The sequence below is a fragment of the Malus sylvestris genome, chromosome 9 (assembly GCF_916048215.2).
Source record: "Malus sylvestris chromosome 9, drMalSylv7.2, whole genome shotgun sequence".
In the NCBI taxonomy this organism is placed as follows: Eukaryota; Viridiplantae; Streptophyta; class Magnoliopsida; order Rosales; family Rosaceae; genus Malus; species Malus sylvestris.
The window spans coordinates 33,882,338-33,900,752 of NC_062268.1; the positions used below are offsets into that span (position 1 = coordinate 33,882,338).

At 40.1% G+C, this 18,415-nt stretch overlaps 5 protein-coding genes and 1 long non-coding RNA gene across 8 annotated transcripts; 2 read left to right on the plus strand and 4 right to left on the minus strand.

The window, feature by feature from the left end:
* Positions 1-694: 694 nt before the first annotated feature.
* Positions 695-6,596, minus strand: LOC126634565 (uncharacterized). The gene is made up of 6 exons (XM_050305085.1): positions 6,431-6,596; positions 4,916-5,187; positions 4,181-4,829; positions 3,891-4,090; positions 3,065-3,309; positions 695-2,524 (listed from the first exon to the last, which is right to left on the minus strand). The coding sequence occupies exons 2-6, from the start codon at positions 5,185-5,187 to the stop codon at positions 966-968; spliced, it is 2,925 nt and encodes a 974-aa protein (XP_050161042.1). The 5' UTR covers positions 6,431-6,596; the 3' UTR covers positions 695-965.
* A 1,153-nt stretch (positions 6,597-7,749) lies between these two features.
* LOC126634567 (transcription termination factor MTEF18, mitochondrial-like) lies at positions 7,750-9,608 on the minus strand. Its single transcript, XM_050305086.1, has one exon. It carries the CDS (start codon positions 9,589-9,591, stop codon positions 7,813-7,815), a length of 1,779 nt encoding a protein of 592 aa, XP_050161043.1. The 5' UTR covers positions 9,592-9,608; the 3' UTR covers positions 7,750-7,812.
* A 32-nt stretch (positions 9,609-9,640) lies between these two features.
* On the plus strand, positions 9,641-12,215 carry LOC126634569 (uncharacterized). Of its 3 annotated transcripts, none has more exons than XM_050305091.1 (3): positions 9,641-11,055; positions 11,186-11,201; positions 11,840-12,215. In XM_050305091.1, the coding sequence occupies exon 1, from the start codon at positions 9,860-9,862 to the stop codon at positions 10,988-10,990; it is 1,131 nt and encodes a 376-aa protein (XP_050161048.1). In that variant the 5' UTR covers positions 9,641-9,859; the 3' UTR covers positions 10,991-11,055; positions 11,186-11,201; positions 11,840-12,215. The 3 variants fall into 3 exon arrangements, with proteins under 3 accessions (XP_050161048.1, XP_050161045.1, XP_050161047.1); XM_050305088.1 differs by having other exon boundaries at positions 9,642-11,055; positions 11,186-11,235; XM_050305090.1 differs by lacking the exon at positions 11,186-11,201 and having other exon boundaries at positions 9,642-11,055.
* Positions 12,216-12,509: 294 nt separating this feature from the next.
* LOC126634570 (beta-carotene isomerase D27, chloroplastic) lies at positions 12,510-14,768 on the minus strand. Its single transcript, XM_050305092.1, has 6 exons — positions 14,616-14,768; positions 14,302-14,502; positions 13,544-13,735; positions 13,370-13,450; positions 13,153-13,221; positions 12,510-13,067 (listed from the first exon to the last, which is right to left on the minus strand). The coding sequence occupies exons 1-6, from the start codon at positions 14,742-14,744 to the stop codon at positions 12,930-12,932; spliced, it is 810 nt and encodes a 269-aa protein (XP_050161049.1). The 5' UTR covers positions 14,745-14,768; the 3' UTR covers positions 12,510-12,929.
* Positions 14,769-15,334: 566 nt separating this feature from the next.
* On the plus strand, positions 15,335-17,533 carry LOC126634568 (pentatricopeptide repeat-containing protein At1g02370, mitochondrial-like). The gene is made up of 2 exons (XM_050305087.1): positions 15,335-15,689; positions 15,994-17,533. The coding sequence occupies exons 1-2, from the start codon at positions 15,423-15,425 to the stop codon at positions 17,242-17,244; spliced, it is 1,518 nt and encodes a 505-aa protein (XP_050161044.1). The 5' UTR covers positions 15,335-15,422; the 3' UTR covers positions 17,245-17,533.
* Positions 17,534-17,775: 242 nt separating this feature from the next.
* Positions 17,776-18,412, minus strand: LOC126634572 (uncharacterized). The gene is made up of 2 exons (XR_007627388.1): positions 18,306-18,412; positions 17,776-18,106 (listed from the first exon to the last, which is right to left on the minus strand). It is a non-coding gene; the product is annotated as an uncharacterized LOC126634572 (long non-coding RNA).
* Between the last annotated feature and the right edge of the window lie 3 nt (positions 18,413-18,415).

Here is an 18,415-nt window from a genome sequence, read left to right on the forward strand (position 1 = left end):
TTCCCTTATATCCACACGACATATCATTCAAATTTGAAGAGTGATGTGTCAACTCTAAATCTATATGAGAGCCAAGAAAGAAAAATAAAGCAAAAAACATAATCGCATTCTTGAAATCCCAATAAAGGCAGCCAGGCACTAAATTCTGCGTGTGATTATTAGAGCTCTTTTAGGTGTGGTGGCTTAAGATAACGAGAACATTTCACTGTATATGAGTTTTAACTTTTTAGTGCATTGGAGATGATTTAAATTGGACAGCGATTGAAATTAGAAAATGGCAAAAAAACAACACAAGTATGAAGTTTCACATGTGCAATAATTGATCGATTCATACCAACATTTATACTTTCATTGTTTTCAACATAGAATTGAGATTTTCTTCATCGATTTAGTTACAATAATTCATAAGTCACATGCATAATTAATTGATGACTAAAAAGTAATCGAGAAATGTTAACAAGACTCAAAAGTAGGACTTTCCACTGACACCTCGTATTGCCCAATCAAAATGTCCTCTTTTTTCCTCTCCCATTTCCTTACCTCTGTCTATTGCATTGGCACATAAATCAAGTCATACCCAGTGCACAAGGCTCCCGCTTTACGCAGGGTCTGGGAGAGGTGAATGTCGGCTAGCCTTACCCCCATTTATGGAGAAGCTGCTCCCAAGCACAATAAATCAAGTGAGTGAACAAAATTTCGAGAGAGAGAGAGAGCTTAATGCTTGCATTGGCACGAAATCAGATCAGTGAACAAAATTTCTACAATGGATCCATACGTACACAAAGAAAAACCTTACAGTTATTTGAATCGCCGATATTTTAGCTCCCTTGTTGGACGCCATACTTGTCAAAAGGCCTCAGAAGTCTCCATTGAAACGTTTCCCTAAGCACAAGTATATATTGATGCCATTGACGACTAGCTGCTTCATCACCTCATCGCTGCTGTTAATGCTTTCAGAGCCCTTCTTACACTTCACTCTTAGTAAGATGAGGTTCAGCAAATGAAGATGGGTTCTCAGAAGGTCCAGTTCCGGTATCTCCATTCTCAATGGGCAGTTGTTCCTCGTTGTACCTCGATCTTGACGAGCATTTACTCAGTGCTTCTGGTTGTACAACCATCATATTGCCAACTGCTTTTGAGTCCTGACTACAATCAGAATCATTTACCAAGTTCTCACAAGGCCCGTCAATACTGGCAGCATCATCAGCGGAGGATGGCTGATTACTCGTGCTTCCATTCTTGTTTTCAGTTTCCATTCTATCACTTTCTGAAATGACACCTGGAACTTCAGCATCTTCGACCACTTGTGATTCAACAGGCATAGATGCAGATGGGGGAGTCTTTTTATACACAGTATTGTCCTCAGATGTCTTGCAAATAACAGCGGGTTCAATATCGTGGCTGTGGTGATCATCAGGATGAGTTACTGTGCATTGCTCCACAAACTCCATTGTTGAGGAAGGGATATTCATGTCCTCATCCATCGTATTTTCTTGGCTATTTCTATTTAAGATGTCATCCTCAAATCCAGTTGTGCGGGCATCATCAGCAGGAGGCAGGTCTTCAAGCTCTCTGTTAAACAATGACCTCTGTCTGCTTTCAGGGAAGACACTGCTAGACACAACCTCGTCAACAGAATGCAACCCGGGTGGGGAAATGCAGATGGATGACGGGTCGACATCCATCTCATCGCAAGTAATTTCTTCTCCATAACTCTCATTACATATGTCATCTCCACATGCTACCAAACTACTCGATTCAGTAGCCACTTTACCCTTGGTTCTCTCAGCAGCTACATCTCCATCTCCATCCCCACAGTTATTCTCATTTAGAGATAATACTTCCTCATTTATTGGATCCTCATTTACTAATTCTTGATCTCGATTGGCAAAAAATGCCACATCCATTGCGGTATTGTTGCTTTCCAAATTATTTAGTCCACTTAATTGCTTCTGTACAAATACTGCTAAAGAAACAGCATGATCACGAATCAAAGAATCATGAGGTGGGCAGTGCAGCATATCAATCAAGGCCTTGTGGTACTGCAAAAGGCTGATAGATGGTGTAGACGACCTTTTCCGGCAAACGTTAATAACTTTGAGTATATGTTCACACAGGTTGCCCATTTCTGCCCAACGACAGTTGCAAATACTGAACTGAGAACCAGGGTTCCAAACAACATAAACCCTGTCTTGGTCGAGCTCGTCAATAACTTTTGCACGTGTACCCTCTATGACAATATTGCGGTCAGGAATCTTCAAAGCTTTACGCCAAGATGTTAAACCACTCGCCCACTCATCTTTCCAATATCGTGCAAAATCATCCTTCTCAGAATATTCATCAAGCCAGAAGTTGGAATGCACTTTTGTACCGAGCTTATCAACCAACCAATCAACTCGTTTGTACACGCTAGGTTTCTTCTCGTTCAATAACCGAAGCTTTAGTTGGTTGTGGTAGAACTCCATTGCCGCAGAGGTTTCCTGGCTAGCAAGAGGAAGATTTTGTAGCGCAGAGATCCACATCCCTAAGTCAAAAGACATTTTTCTTGTATGAGTTCTTCAAGATAAAGCAAAAGAGAAATGGTTCCTATTTAAAGAGAAGGGGGAGAATGAAAATGAAAAACGCCACTATCTCCAAGACCAAGTTTTATCTTGATCCCACACAATACATTGATCTTCTGCCACATAAAGGTTGCCTTAAATTCGGCAGCCCAATTGTTAACATAACCTATTCCCATCTACGCAGAGAAATATATCGCATGCCAAGCATTCACGTATCAGCATATGAAGATACCATTACACAAACACATATACGTGAACATCCACAAATTTATCCACTTATATTGTAGAATTTATGAGCATATTGTATGCGTGCATATGTTGACCTGTATGTATGCAACACACAATCAAATCAATCTTATGCATAACAATTGGCAGGTTAGGTCTTAAGAGATACATACATAGGCATAGATGTAGATTAGTAATGATAAGAACCAATTAAAGGACACTTGTTACTTCGTATCATAAGGCAAAATATACCTGTACTAAATATGATAGTGACTTACCAGTTCTAGGATACCAGGTTGCCTTAAAGTAATCCATAAAATCTGATTCATCAAGAAAATCTTCTATTAAGTCCTCAAACAAACGCTCAGTTCCTCGTTGTTCACAGATGTTATCCATTGCCTGATGAAGCCTTCTTGATATTGTAGCTCGCATCTCATTGTCCACACATTTCTTTACTAAGTTTTTATGCCATGCATGACGGACCCGCCAAAAGCTTATCAACACTGAACACTGGAATACATCCCTGAGTATAATGAAAAAACAATATTTACTTATCAATTCATGCATGTATTAATCCATTAATAACATGAAGAAGAAATACTATTATGAATCATGTCAGACTGCCTTGCTCCATGTCAGATAGTTGACTGTAATGTCACTGGCCCAAACCCCAAAAAGGCATAGCATAAAATTGGATATCAAAACAAAGAAAAAGAATGATTTATTTTCCGGCCTTCAGCTTTGATTTTAAACATTTGTTGGCATTCACAAGACTCAGTTGAATTAAATTACAAGTTGTAAAAACCATGCACAACAAATCACTCAATACTGATGCATAAACTAGATAGTCTGGCCCGATCAAGAGGAATCATTAATTTGAAGGAGAGCAACCCACCCGCTTAGCATAATAAAAATACAATTGGATATTTTATTTATAAGTAAACAACTGAAATTGAATATATTGCAATAGGTTAATCAGTAATCATGTAGTTATTTCACATTGCCACTTCTGTAGGAAATAACCTACGGACTGTTTGCTACCAAACAAAACATTAGTGACTAAAATTGTCAGTATGAAGTTTGGACGAGAACTGAGCAACCAACCTGATGGTGAGCACATCAGCTAGAGGATCATCCACTATGAAACCAGCTAACTTCCATGCAGGATCTTTCGTTTGAACTCTATTGTAAAGAGCTCTCATCCATTTATGGGCATTGGAACTTTCAAACTTTGGAGCCACTATCCACGCTACCGGAATGGCCTTGTTGTCTTCATTAAATACAAGGAGACTATGCACGGGATACTAAATAACGTTGCAACGTGAACACATTCAGTTTCTCATTATTATTAACAATTGTAGTTAATAATAAAAGGTTAAACATACTAAACAGACCTTCAATTTGGTTGTTCCGAACCTTGAATCAGAAGCTATAAGGCTGCGATTGCCGAAGCGAATCATCTGTTGCAACTGCCACTCTGTTTGAATGCCCAAAGTGAAAGGGTCCACATCAGAGAAATCCTCATAGAAGAAAACATGACTCTGATGGTTTTCTACCCACAAGCTAATGCTAACCACATCATAGGCATCCAATTCATATACAGAACGTCGAATGACCCTCTCCTGCCTCCGAACATACCTATGGGTTAAAAGGTCATCACGATTAGATGGACCACCCTGTTTCTCTACTGATTCATTGTGTCTCTGCATTATAGTCTCCACAGAGACCCCCACGTATAACAAAGATTGCACACGAAGACGTAGATCCTCAGAGATATAAGGGGCAAACATAGCACGTGTTCCAGCAGCCATCTTATCTTGGGGGCCATGGCAGGGCTCTCCTTTCCTATCTACATGCTTATCCTGATTATATATAATAAGCGCCACTGAGGGTTCAGCAATTAATCGTTTCACAATAAAGTGACAGGTACAACCTCTCTTGGTGTTCGGTCGACCAGCATTTTTCTTCTTTGGGATATTAACCCTGCTGGGTCGTACAAGCCCACCCTTCCTATGGTCATCAGGACCAAAGGAACACCAATATCTACACATTTGAAAAAAGATAGTTTAGGCTGATAGAATACAGGAATGCTGGCTAAAATGGACACGGGGGGAGAAATCGGAACTTACAGAATATATTCAAGAATACCATCAACCTTTGGTTTGTAAGGCGTCTTTGGCTGCCGCCGCCGCCTCGCTTCAACATGAAATTTTGTTGGACATTCTTTACTAGAGGATTCACCCCTCAGAAAATCGTCAACTCGAGGAAATGGAATTAGAGCAACTCGATCTTTCTTGTCCCGCCAACCTTCCACCTTTGACCACACAAGATCCGAAGAAGAAAACTCCAGTGCAGGTGGACTCTGTACAGGAAGGGACAGAATCTCATCCCATCTAGCCATCTACAATGAATAAACAGAAATGAAAAATTTAATAAAAACAATAATGCAATGGTCATTTTAGCAGAACACTCTAGACCAAAATCCGGAAGTTAACCTTGATAGCCCTACCCTATAAGAAACTACTACTTAGGCCTTGTATTATGAATTCAGCTCAACTGAAGTAAAACGACATGGTCAAACTTATACGAATTGGCTGTTCAAATCCTATGCAAAACTCATGTCAATATAGTTTAACACCAGGCCTTCCCAACTTGAACACGTGCTTAACTGCTTATTGCCGTAGTTTTCATTCTAGTATCACTATCCAATTCCTTCAAGCTATCCTCAGTTAAACTCATCTCTAATTTCCCAAATACTACATTTAACCCCTATTATCTGTTTCTCCTTGTAACTACACATCCAAGTTACATAAATACTTCACACTGAGGTAAATAACAAATAATCCATGTGCACTGGCAAAACCGGGATTTCAATTTTGGCTGCAGTGAAACTTAGACTAAACTTTGGTGCTTCCCAAGCAAAAAAGTTTGTCAAATTTTGGCAACAATCCTTGTATTTCTTTGAAAATTTTCAAATTAAAATCGAAAATTTGAAGCAGCCACTTAAAGATAAAATATATAATGCGCTAAACCAAAATATAAAAAAAAAATTGCATATACATATTCACGATAATTACAGCCTCCATATCAAATTGCAACGAAATCCCGAACATAACAACTCTAAATTCAACAAAATCACTGTCGTAGTTTGAATTTTAAACAAATTCCTAATAATCACACCAAACCCTTATCTATTAGTTGAATAAAAGGTTTTTCAAATCGAAAAACTGAACAAAAATGGCGGATTTTGCAGCTGGCTTCATACAGTCACACAATAACAGTAACATAGGTCCTTTTTGCCCTAAGGAGGACCAAACAATGTCAAAAACTTCAAATCTGATAACAAGAAAACAAACAAACAAACAAAAAAGAAGAAACAATTTAATTCATGCAATACATTTCCTTCCCAACAAGAAGTTCAAAACTTTAGCAAACAACTTAATTTATTTCTTCTGTTTTCATAACTTATCAGAGATTACACAGTCGAAAACACAAAATTAAAGGCAAAAAAAAAAGAGAATTATTTGAGTTTTCTGATATGTATTTAGTTGAGCTATATCGATTTACGGACACAAGTATGTATGTATATGTATATATGTATGTATATTTATATATTAAGGGGTAGAAGTTAGGGTTAGGGTTACCTGGTACGAGAAGGGCAACAGGGAGAAGGAGGTTGCGCACTTGTGGTGTCTGCGGAGATTGGAGACGGAGAGAGAGGGAAGGACTGAACCCCCAAAAACCCTTTCGTCGTGTAATTTTCTCTTTGTGTTTCTACTTCTTGCTATTTCATCCAACTTTGCAGTATTTGCAAAAAGGGCCAACTATTCTTGAAAAACCCTTAGACTTGGACTTTTTCCTTTTTAGTAAATTAGCTCATAATACGCAGATAATACACTTATTTAACAACAAATTTCTGCAAGTGGCCATTTACTAGTAGAAAAGTGTTGAGCCATTGCATGAAAGTGTGGATTCAACCTCCGTCGTTGGTTAATCCAACATCTAATTTAACAAAATTCATCATTTTTAGCGTGTACTTTTCACATTTAATAAGGTTATAAAAAGAGAGAAATGGGAGGTTATTTAGCAGGAGTCGTTTCGTTTGTATGCCACGAGGTCCCTATGGACAAGGGGACAAGTGAATCATCGCTTTTGGGCATAGGCAGCCCTCTACCATCCATCCATTTGCATTCCATCGTCTTTTCGGATGATCAACCACACTTGGACTGAGACACCTACTTATTATTCAAAGGTGAATCACAAAACACTAAAAGTTGTGGTCTCTCTTATAGACCTAACATAGGTCACATCCCTCAAAATATTAACAACTTAAAAAATAAAACTTCCCTTCATTTATATAATAACATGTGGTATACCACCGTATTCTAGACACAACAGAAAATTTCTCGCGCTTGGTAGAGGAGGCATTTTTGCTGGACTTGCGAGTTTTGGTACACTTCATCCAACCCATGGGCCACTTAACTCAGTATAGTTATTGGCCTCGATGGCTTAGCAAAGCTCAAATCCTTTCCTCGCACCTAGCAAGGCCTAATCTTGATGAAGGAATAAGCCCATCAGTGCTCGATAAGAAATGATCGTGCGTGATGACTGATGGGATAACAATCTCTAGAATCGTGGCCCAGTCATGAGCCCTCCAATGATACTCAGTAATACGACCTTGTGGTATTTTTCCTCATGCGAGAACTGCAGTGCAGTTTTTGTTTTGTGGTTCTGTTTTCTGTGTATTCAGAAATAGCATATTTGTGTTACCATTTTCCATGGGTTGGGGTTCAAAGCTTTACTCGCTTCTCACTAGACCGACCACTTGGCGTTTCACAATCTTAATTAAATACAAAATTAAAAAGAAAAATAAAACAAAAGAGGCAACCATCGAGTGCATAGAATAGGAACTACTGAACTAGGAAGTCTGGGAAAATTGAAAATTGAGGTTAAAGTGGAACCATTTTACCTTTAAAAATCATCTATTAACTTGCTGGTTTTCTCTAACCACAAACTCAAGTCAATGTCACAGATGTCTCCAAGTACCTAAATATTTTCTGTACGAGAAACGCTCGAACCAGTGTTTCGGAGCAGCTGGATGAATTCCAGAAACCCGCGCTACAAATGTCTTCTCACTGGTAGCAATCATGGTGGCAATAGAGTAGCTTTCAAAATGCAAACCCTTCTTCTCTTTGAGCCACACATAAAATCTATATCTGGGCATGATCCGGTTCTCCAAGTTGAAACAAAGAAATGATGGAAAAATATTGAGGTACTCCAAAGAAGATTTCATTTCCTCACTAAGAAAGCTTACTTTCGCTTCTAGAAATTCTGGACTCTGATTCAAGATCTTCGGTTTCATTCTTATCATTAAACAAAGCCGTGAGAATTCAATGCCCGTCGAAAGAAGGATATCAAACCGCTTTTGTAACTCGCTGCTTCTGCCATGCAACTGGGATAAGCACATTAGCGTCAAAGGGTTCTCTCCAAATCCAATTCTATGCATGAAATCCAGTTTTCCCATGGTATGAATGGGAGTCGTCGTAGATTGGATCCTCTCCAATCCTTCACTAAATTCTTTCGCAATGCCTTCATCGAAGTCACTGATTACGTAATTAGCTAATAAGTTATGTTCATTCTTAATCTTAGTGAAGAACCATTGATGAAGATCCAGAGCCCTTACCAAATGTGGTAAATTAGCCATTCTATTCTTTCCCATCACATGAGGGTACTTTTCACTCACCGCCTCCAATTCTTTCGCGTTCAATCCAAAATGTTTCAGCAACCCCAATGCTGATATCTCCGGCGTTTCCAGGTCAAGGTTTAAAACCTCCGGACTTTGAAGAAGCAGCATCCCGACATGTTCCATCCTAACACCAAATTTATGAAAGTAGTTTGATTTCTGCAACAAAACCTCTTCCGGGCATTCAAGAAAAATGTCTTTCTTCCTCCCCATCAATTCCCCTACCTTCCCTTTCTTGCAACCCAAATCGTAAAACACACTAACTTTCTTACAAACACCATACCAAGCATCCACATTTCCCTCAACACAATTTTCCAAATTAAAATCCACAAGAACCCTTTTCAAATCAACGAGCAAATCCGCAGTATCACCGCCCGGCTCGCCCTCCAGCAGCAGCAAATGAGGGAAAGCCAAGCACATACCCACAACAGAATGGTTGCTGAACCCACATTTCTTCAACCTAGTAAGCCTAGCTTTCAACACCTCTGAACTCTCACTAAAAATCGAAATCTCCTCCTCATACAACTTCCCTAACATATTCCAAGGAAACCCAAACCCGGAAAGTAGCGAAGCAACATCCAAAAGGGTCGGATCCTCAGAGAAAAAGTACTTGTCGGGAGGCAAAAAGTCACAAACTTGACTGTAATGTATGCCAATGCTTTCAAAGAAAAACTCAAATTCGTTGATGGGGTGGTACCTGAGGAACCTCTCGAAGCGGTTGGAGAAATTCGGGGCCGAAAATTTGATCTGCTTGATGAGATTGGCTAGGGAGAAGAGGGAGTTTCTGCTGATGTGCTCGGCGGAGGGGAAGGACAAGCAGCGGGTGGCGTGGAGGTAGTCGGTGAGGACCTGCTGAGCTTGGCTGATGGTTTCGGACTTGTACCTTGGGGGGACGTTGGGGAGCTTCGGGAGCCTTGCGGCGGCGGAGGCGGCGGCGGCGGTTGCAGCGGAGAAATGGTGGGAAAGGAGGAGGGTGTAGAGGCATTTGGGCAGGGGCATGCTATCACTCCTTCTAAAGGGCAAAACATGTAATTTCGTATTCGGCTTGGTTTTACATCCCATCCCTTTCGTTACTTAAGGCCACCCCCAACTCCAAATGCCAACTTTCCTAGTTCCTGCCACCCTAGTACCCATACCCGGGTCCGAGTCCGCCCAATCGCGGCCCTGAAGCGCCGCCGTGACGACGAGTTTGCTGCGGTGTTCGTTTCCTTCTCAAGGTCACAAGGTTTTCTATTCCATCTATTTTCCTAATTACTGTTTTTTGAATTCCTGATTCATTTGGCAATTCATTGAAAAATCAAACAGACCATCATACCTCTGACACTCTGCAATGCTTGCACATCTTAAATTTCGCCACATTCTCTGTACAGTTCAATCCAGCAGGCCAGAAACCCTAACCCCTTTTACCCACTTCATTAGATATTGTCATTTTCAATCTAGAACGGGTTTCAATTCTTCGAATCCTTCCTCGTGTTTGGCACCAAAGAAAATTTCTGAAAACAGTGTTGCGATTTTCTGGGATTTGGATACCAGACCACCCAAATCAGTCTCACCGTACAAAGCCGCCGTCAAGCTCAAGACTGCGGCTTCATCTTTCGGGATTGTCCGGCATATGATAGCGTATGCGAATCGAAATGCGTTGAACTATGTTCCACAAGTTATTTGGGAAAGGAAAGAGAGGAATAGGGTTGTGATTAGGGATGGTGAGTCGAATATATGTCCGGTTTGTGGGAGAAGATATTATACCAATGAGAAGCTTATGAATCATTTTAAGCAGATTCATGAGACGGAACATGTGAAGAGGTTGAATCAGATTGAGTCTGCTAGAGGGAGTAGGAGAGTGAAGTTGGTGGGTAAGTATTCCATGAAGATGGAGAAGTATAAGAAAGCTGCAAGGGATGTTTTGACAACCAAGGTGGGGCGTGGTTTAGCGGATGAGGTGGAGCAGGCAGGGTTTTGGATTCGGAGTGTGTTGGATAAGCCACAGGGGGTGAAAGTCGCATTGAGAAATCACATTGTGGACATGATGGATCACAGGAGAGTTGACTGTTTGATGCTTGTGTCGGATGATTCGCATTTTGTGGATGTTGTGATGGAGGCAAAGTTGAGATGTCTGAAGACGGTTGTTGTGGGGGATTTTGGCGATGGGGCTCTGAAGAGGGCTGCGGATTCTGGTTTTTCTTGGAATGAAATTTTGATTGGGAAGGCTGAAAAGGAGGCAGTGTCAGTTGTGGGGAAATGGAAAGACCGTGATGTGTTGAAGAGATTGGAGTGGACGTACAAGCCAGATGGGGATCAAAGTTTGCATAAATGGAATGATGAGGTTTATGGTGAAAGCGAGGATGACGATATCGAAGGTTTTGTTGGTGAGGCGAATCACAATTTGGGGAAGGACGATGCTTGCAACTGGTGGGAGCTTGACTCTGATTCCGAGGCCATTTCATTACAATCATCCCGATGACACACGACTCTTTGTGAAACCTGGTCGACTATCATGTATTCTACCGAGTTTGTGATTTTGGTCAGGTACGTTCAGTTACCTATTCTTGGCTAGTGTATGCCTTATTTCAAGACATAGTGAATTGTGTGCCTGGATAATCAGTTTCTGTAAGTAAATTTAAAGAAATTTAGTGCCCAATTGGTTTGTATTTTGTAGGTTTATGGTGGGAAAGGTGAGCGAAAAGCATACACAAATTCCGTTTTGTGGTAGTACTCAACAGATATATCCATCTTTTACTTTTTTATTTTAACTTTCTTGCCGGTTCGTTTTAAAATTAATCTAAGAGTCAGGGAGGAAAATGTTGTGTTATAGCTACTTGAGCATGGATTCGAGATGAAGTGATAGATTGTTGTAGTTATCCATCATGTGATAAGCTGTGATTAGAAAAACAGAAATTTTGGAAGAAACATTCTATGAAATGCTGCCTAGAAAGAAATACAGACGTTTATGTAAATGGTTTTACTTTAAATTATTTAATAGTTAATACATTGCTGCAAGAGTGTTTGCATTGCAGTTGGTGGTATTAGGTTCGCCGATATACAAGTAAAGCGTATATGATATTGTGATAATATTATTTTACACATTTCAAAAGAAAACGAATAAGTTAATTAATTGTTGAAATGCAATCTAACTAGGAAAAACAGTTATTTCTGAAATTGGCATAAGAATTATAATACTTGTAAACTACGTATGATATAGTAATGCTATCTTTTCAATCTGGTTGCTTGTTCGAGAAACAAGCATGCTCGAACTTTTACATTTTACAACGTATGAAGTTCTCATTTTCATGAATCTTTGGGTGCGTACCAGGTAGCACTGGCAGTGCAGAGGGTTGATGAGCATATATTCTCAGCTGGTACAACAGCCTGGTGCTCAACAGCCATCGTGGGTTTCCTGCTTTAAAATGATAGGCAAAAACGTGTGCGAACCCATGCTATACAGAAATACGCAACTGAAGTGATCAATCCAACAGTTATAGCTGTTAATCATACAATTGAACAACACCACTCTCACGTAAATGTAATCTTCTGTTTCTGTCATAGATCGAGTGCCTTTTATTTACAGTTATTGATATGCCTGTATTATGTTGACCTTCGTAAGTTAAGTTTTATTTTCGGCTTCCTATTTGTGTATGCTTGTACTTGATATTCCCCCTACTGCTAGAAAGATGAATCAGTTTGGTTAATTTCTTTCTCCATTGTGTATTTAAGTTGAAAAAGGTGATAATTTAGGAAACTGATTGACTTGCTGCAGAAAGTGGATGATCTTTTATGCTTGTGAAACTTTTTGTATGATACCATGCAGCAAACCTCTGCTTCTTTTGCTTGCCAAATCTTGATTTCAAATTAAATGGCTTCAGTTAAACTCTCTGTCAGATTAGTCAAGCCTCCTCTTCGTTTTCATGCTGTTGCAGATCGTACGGTATTCGATGTGTGCCCAAGGTTCCTTTTTTTTTTTTCAAAAAAAGATTGTTGAGTACAGGAGGATGCAGAATACATATTGTTCATTTCTCTGTACAACCCTTATGTCACAATTTAGGTCTGATAACATTGTAAATTTATGTCGGGCGAACAGAAAAACGCATTCTCGTTCATTCACCTCTCTCTACCCAGTAAACGCTCGCTTATGACAATTTCTTTGGTTGTTTCCTTGCCACTACATTGAGAGTGAGCGCTGAACTCTGACTTCATTTGAAGGCTTTACAGAATTTGTAGTCCCTGTTGGATGTTATACAGGAGTTGCAGTACCTGTTTCGATCGTTGTGTTGGACTCGTTGTTATTTACAGCAGACTTTTGAACATACAAAAAGACCTGCACAAACAGTTGGTTATGACGATGACCGTTCCTTTCGAATCTAGTATTGTGATGCCACCGGTAGCAAAGCGAATGCTGCAGTCATTCATGCCTTGGGACATTTCTCGACGTTAATATTTCTGGCGATTTCTCTCCGTCGAGTGGCGTTAGGGCAGATTTCTAAGCAGGGTTCTTTGAGAGTGGCATCATCTTCAGGAAGTGGGGGGAGGACACCGAATTTAAACTGCCGTATTCAAGTTCAGTTGGGTCAATTGTAGGACAGTCAATGTGTGGAAATGAGTAGAGCTGTAGAGTTCTTGGGGTTTTACCTGGCAGCTGTAATCGACGAAGTTCGGCTCCATCACTAACGGAACGCCCATATAATCTTTGATGAAAGCCTGTAGACCGTTTTTATGGATTTCTAACCGATCAATTACTACTAAACGGTTTCTACGACAAAGAATACTTCGTGTTTTGTAGAAACAGTACTGAACAGGCTGTTAACATCTACTTCGACACTCGAGTTAATTCGAAAGAGTTACTGACCTGAGTTGGAAGCTTACAAGTATTCAGACATATACCGACGCATTTGCTTTCTTCCAAGTACTTGCATTTCTCTACAAACACCTGCATCAACGGCGAAGCCTCCCATCCATTACGACAACCATTATCCGACCTCAGAAGGGAATAATGAAAGAATAAGACAGCGAACTCACTCACCCCACTGTTCCATGAAGTCCCGTCTGGTAAGTCGACTGAGTTTACTGTGCAAGGACCCATAAGCCATTGACAAGTAATTGCAGTCACCCTTGCAACCATGATGGCAGCTACTTTTCCTCCTTGTAAGGGTGCTACCAGCAACTTATAAAGGTCTAACAGTAACGGCGGGAACAAGGATCTCAATATTCTTACCTGCCATTTCAGCATAACACTCGCTTATGGGAATCATCCAGTCATTTGACAAAAATACTTGGCTCCTTACATCTAAGCGAATAATTTGTCGGTGTGAGGGTCACACCTCGCAACATATCAACTATGTCAGCCCCCCATAGTATAACACGTGGGTTAATAGCTAAATCTAACAGTGTCAGCATCATTATAAAAAATGCCTCTATTTATATGGTATTACAAGTCACAATTTGACATTTGTGTATAATTCCTCTATTATAAGTTTCAGTTAAGTTAGTCGACTAATATAGCACACGGATTAATAACTACATGTGACAGTGGCAACATCAAACTCAAAAATTTCTCCATACTAAGTATTGATATTACCTGCCTCAAAATAGACAAGTCACTATTTGACACGCATTAATAAGTTTTCCTTTTTCTCATTTAACAAGTTACTTCACGTACCGTCACTATATGTTTCAGTTTGTGATTTGCAGGTAAGGTAAGGAATAGAGCAACGTTCTTCGTTAATTTGGGGATAACACTTACGCAAGTATAGAGAATGAGAGAAAGAAAGTAGTGAGTACCGCAGCTTCTTTAGCGTGAGAATTGGTTGGACTTTTGAGCATTAGCCGATTCGCCACATCAATGAGTCCGTCGTATCCGGGCTTTTCGGAATCCCATCCAACTTCCGCAGCCATTTTGCTTCTAAACACCTTGAGGAACAATTCGTCCATCACTCCAAGCTTCTGCTGCTTCTCCCGGAATTGGGATTGTGGCTCTTTTATCTGAAAAAAAAAAAAAAAAAAAAAAAAAAATTGTGGATTAGGATTCAGCTACTTTTAATATTAACTTCCACAACTGCGAGCAGTGGATTGCGCTGATGGATAAATCTCCTTACCAAAGAGGATGAGACCCGAAAGCGTTGGTTTCGGAGCAGCTGAGATTTGGGTTGGGATTGAAACTGTGGTGGCGGAGATGAGCATGAGAAAATGGTGGTCGGAGGGCCAACAACAGCCGAAGCCTTCATTTTTTTGTGGAATCTCACCTAAAACTCTGTATCCTCGGAAGCATGGACCTTATTTGAAAGGCCAAATTGCACTTACAGTCCTCCTAGTTTATTTAAATTTTCAATTTTTGATCACATAGTTTTTTTCTTGCACTTTCGCCCAAATAGAACCTTTGTTGCATTTTCTTACTTGATGGACTAGATTGAACATGACAACACGATTAAATACAAAAGTGAATATTCAAGAAAAGAATATACAAGAACAAAAGTGAAAATATGAGTAAACTACATGAACTTCAGTATAATTCAATTTATTTCAAATTGTCCCACAAAAAAGGGGCAGTGGCTAAAAAATGATCCGTTTTTGACATTTTGGTTGCTTAATTGATTGAAATCAAATACCGACGACATAATAATCTTTGTTAACTAAATAATGGTAACATAACGACTACATGATAAAAACCGATCGTTTGGACAAACAAATGTCAAGTTCGACACAAAAAAAATAAATAAATTATCAATTGGGCCGGTTCCTGGCCTCAACCCATTATTCAGCCCAGTTTAATTAGTAATAGACGGTGATTTAAAACCCACTGTTCGGAATCCGCGATTCCCATTCGAATGGGAAAGCATATCAACGTTAAACCCTAACAAAACCCCTTTTGGCTTTGAGAGACATAAAAATCGACTCCGACGAAAATGAATCTGAACCGTTCGATATCCACCGGAACGTGGCTGGTGAGGAAGCTTTGTACGGCAGTTGAGGCTGCGACGGCCGCGAAAACGGGTCAGCCTGGAAATCCCAATAGGCTGTATCGGAGGTTATCGGCTTTGGGAGCGACGGGAGAAAGCGTGGCCAAGACGTTAAACCAGTACGTTATGGAGGGCAAAATGGTCAGGAAGTTTGAGCTCGAGAAATGCATCAAGGAGCTCCGCAAATACCGCAAGTACCAGCATGCCCTCGAGGTTACGCCCATTTCCACTTCTACCCTTCCGCTTTCTTGTTTGCTACTTTTTATCTCGAAAATTTCAATTGCAGACAATGTGAATCTATATAATGAAATTTATTAACCGTTTGATAACCATTTCGTTTTTATTTTTGTTTTAGACATATGGAGAAAATAAAAACGAAATGGTTATCAAACAGATCCTTAGATGTTTCGAGTGCAATTTGATCAAAGTTTTTGTTGCATTGCTTATTTGTTCATAGATTTCAAGGTAGTCTGTATGTAGTAGCATGTTCGATTTTTGATTCGGTTTGTTAGTGCAGATAATGGAATGGATGGAGTTTAGGAAAATGAATTACTCGAAAGCTGACTATGCCATACGCGTGGATCTTATGTCCAAAGTCAAAGGGATAGGAGCCGCTGAGGATTACTTCAGCGGCCTACCAGAATCTTCAAAGGACCGATTCACTTACGGTGCACTTTTGAACTGTTATTGCAAGGAACTGATGGAAGAAAAGGCGTTGGCACATTTTGAGACGATGGATGAGTTGAACTTTGCTTCCTCTACTTTGGTCTTTAACAATCTCATGTCTCTGCATATGAGAAAGCAGAATCCAGAGAAAGTGGGTCCTTTAGTGCAAGAAATGAAGAAGAGAAACCTCCCTCTGGACACGTTTACTTATAATATATGGATGCAGAGCTACGCGGCCTTGAGTGATTTTGAAGGAGTAAAAAGAGTCCTGGAGGAAATGGAAACACAAGACGAAGAAAAATGCAGTTGGTCAACGTATAGTAACCTGGCTGCCATCTATATAAAGGCGGAACTTTTTGACAAGGCAGAGCAAGCCCTTAAAAAGTCGGAAGAAATGATGAAACCCCTGAAGCAACGAGCGCCGTACCATTTTTTGATTAGCCTCTATGCCTGCACTTCTAATCTAGGCGAGGTGAAAAGGGTATGGAAAACGCTCAAGAAATCTTTCCCCGCAACAAATAATATAAGCTATCTTGTAATGCTTCAGGCCCTTTGTAAGCTAAACGATATTGAGGGGTTGAAAGATTTGTTTGAGGAATGGGAGTCCATTTGCATTAGTTTTGATATAAGGTTGGCAAATGTTGCTATACGCGGGTACCTCAGTCAGGGCATGCATGACGAAGCAGAATTGGTCTTTACAAATGCCAGTAAGAAGACTAAAGGGTCTTTCATGAAGGCTCGGGAAATGCTTATGGTTCACGCCTTGAACACCCGTAAGGTGGATTTGGCTGTTAGCCATCTGGAAGCTGCTGTTTCGGAAAGCAAGAATGAGGAATGGCATCCATTCCCAGATACCAGAATTGCATTTCTCAAGTATTTTGAGGAAGAGAAACATGTTGATGGTGCTGAGAAATTTTGCCAGATTCTGAAGCGTCTAGGTTGTCTCAGTTGCAATGAGTATTATGTGCTGCTTAAGACTTACATAGCTGCAGGAAAATCAGATCCTGAGATGCGTCAGAGATTGAAGGAAGATCATATTGAAATAAGCCCCGAGCTTGAGAACTTGCTTGAAAAGGTTTCCGCAAGTGAATTGACTGCGTAGAGCAGGCCCCTAGAATTTTGACACATTATTCAGTACTTGAACTTGTATAAGGGGATCTTTCGAGCTTTCAGTATTTTCAGGTTGAGGCAACCTGTATTGTATCGATACGCAAGTATGCAGGCATAGATTTTTCTGTTTATGGTATCAAAACATTTATTGCACTTCAATGCACATGCTTGTCATTGACTCTGAGAATTGGAACGTACGTTTTTAATCCCATACTTGTATTACATTCTGCCTGTACAGATATATTAAAATTCGTTATAGATGAACGCCGCTTTCTTTTTCATCCGTTGTGTAATATCATTGTCTGAATATAATCTTACCCGTGTAGTTACATGCACGCATTTGCCTTTGGGGGAAATAGCTGTAATGGTAGAACTTCGTGGAAATTTGTTGATTAGGTTTTGGTTGTTCATAGTAACAGGCATCGTTGTGCAGGTAGGTCATTTTTCCAGAGAACTGGGGAACAGATTCATTGCTACATAGATTAGTGGCAACAATCATACGAATATCGCCAACTACCACTACTTTGAAAACAAAAACCAGTTAAGTGTTTGAAGATGTTGCTGAGACACGAAAAACAAAAGGCTCCTAGAACTATTTGATTTAGTAAAAATGTAAATTTCGTTGTTTCGTGGTGCCATGCAAGCCAACTACATCAGAATTTGACATCTTCTTCCTGATGCTTCAGAACAATGGGGCAAGAGCAAGTCTACAAGCTGAAGATCTCAAATTCCTGACAAGAACATATATGATGTATTTCCTTTGTCTTCGCTTAGCTGGCATCGATTCCCATTGTTCCTCTGTGAGACGAGCAAATTCAACTGCCTCGCAAAATGGTTCTGGTACTGGCTTCTTGCTGCATATAAATAAAATGCAACTTAGCACACGGCAAATTATCACTACATAGCAAAATAGAAAGAAAAGATGGTCGTTGTAAAGTGGCAGGAGGTTGTGAAGTAACCTCCCTCTAACAAAACCAGTGGTGACGAAGCCTATTGGTGAACGATGAGTTTTTCTAAGAACAGTGTTCTCTGGTATTTGGAGTTCCCACTTACCAGAAGGTTGCTCTGCACAGTAAGATGCCACAGCAGATTGAGGCAGTTGAAGTCCACCATCAAAACTCTCTGACCTGCAAGACACACATGAAGCTTATTTTTCAAAATTA

What these genes read in the sequence shown, in the direction of transcription:
- LOC126634565 (XM_050305085.1), bottom strand. Translation starts at nt 5,187, where the DNA reads ATGGCTAGATGGGATGAGATTCTGTCCCTTCCTGTACAGAGTCCACCT. An exon ending in GGTATTCTTGAATATATTCT is followed by an intron (nt 4,830 to 4,915) that starts GTAAGTTCCGAT and finishes TCAAATGTGTAG; the next exon opens with ATATTGGTGTTCCTTTGGTC. An exon ending in GCTGATGTGCTCACCATCAG is followed by an intron (nt 3,310 to 3,890) that starts GTTGGTTGCTCA and finishes CATTATACTCAG; the next exon opens with GGATGTATTCCAGTGTTCAG.
- LOC126634570 (XM_050305092.1), bottom strand. Translation starts at nt 14,744, where the DNA reads ATGAAGGCTTCGGCTGTTGTTGGCCCTCCGACCACCATTTTCTCATGC. An exon ending in TTCGGGTCTCATCCTCTTTG is followed by an intron (nt 14,503 to 14,615) that starts GTAAGGAGATTT and finishes TTTTTTTTTCAG; the next exon opens with ATAAAAGAGCCACAATCCCA. An exon ending in TCGTCGATTACAGCTGCCAG is followed by an intron (nt 13,068 to 13,152) that starts GTAAAACCCCAA and finishes TGAATACGGCAG; the next exon opens with TTTAAATTCGGTGTCCTCCC.
- LOC126634567 (XM_050305086.1), bottom strand. Translation starts at nt 9,591, where the DNA reads ATGGGATGTAAAACCAAGCCGAATACGAAATTACATGTTTTGCCCTTT.
- LOC126634568 (XM_050305087.1), top strand. Translation starts at nt 15,423, where the DNA reads ATGAATCTGAACCGTTCGATATCCACCGGAACGTGGCTGGTGAGGAAG. An exon ending in AGTACCAGCATGCCCTCGAG is followed by an intron (nt 15,690 to 15,993) that starts GTTACGCCCATT and finishes TTGTTAGTGCAG; the next exon opens with ATAATGGAATGGATGGAGTT.
- LOC126634569 (XM_050305091.1), top strand. Translation starts at nt 9,860, where the DNA reads ATGCTTGCACATCTTAAATTTCGCCACATTCTCTGTACAGTTCAATCC.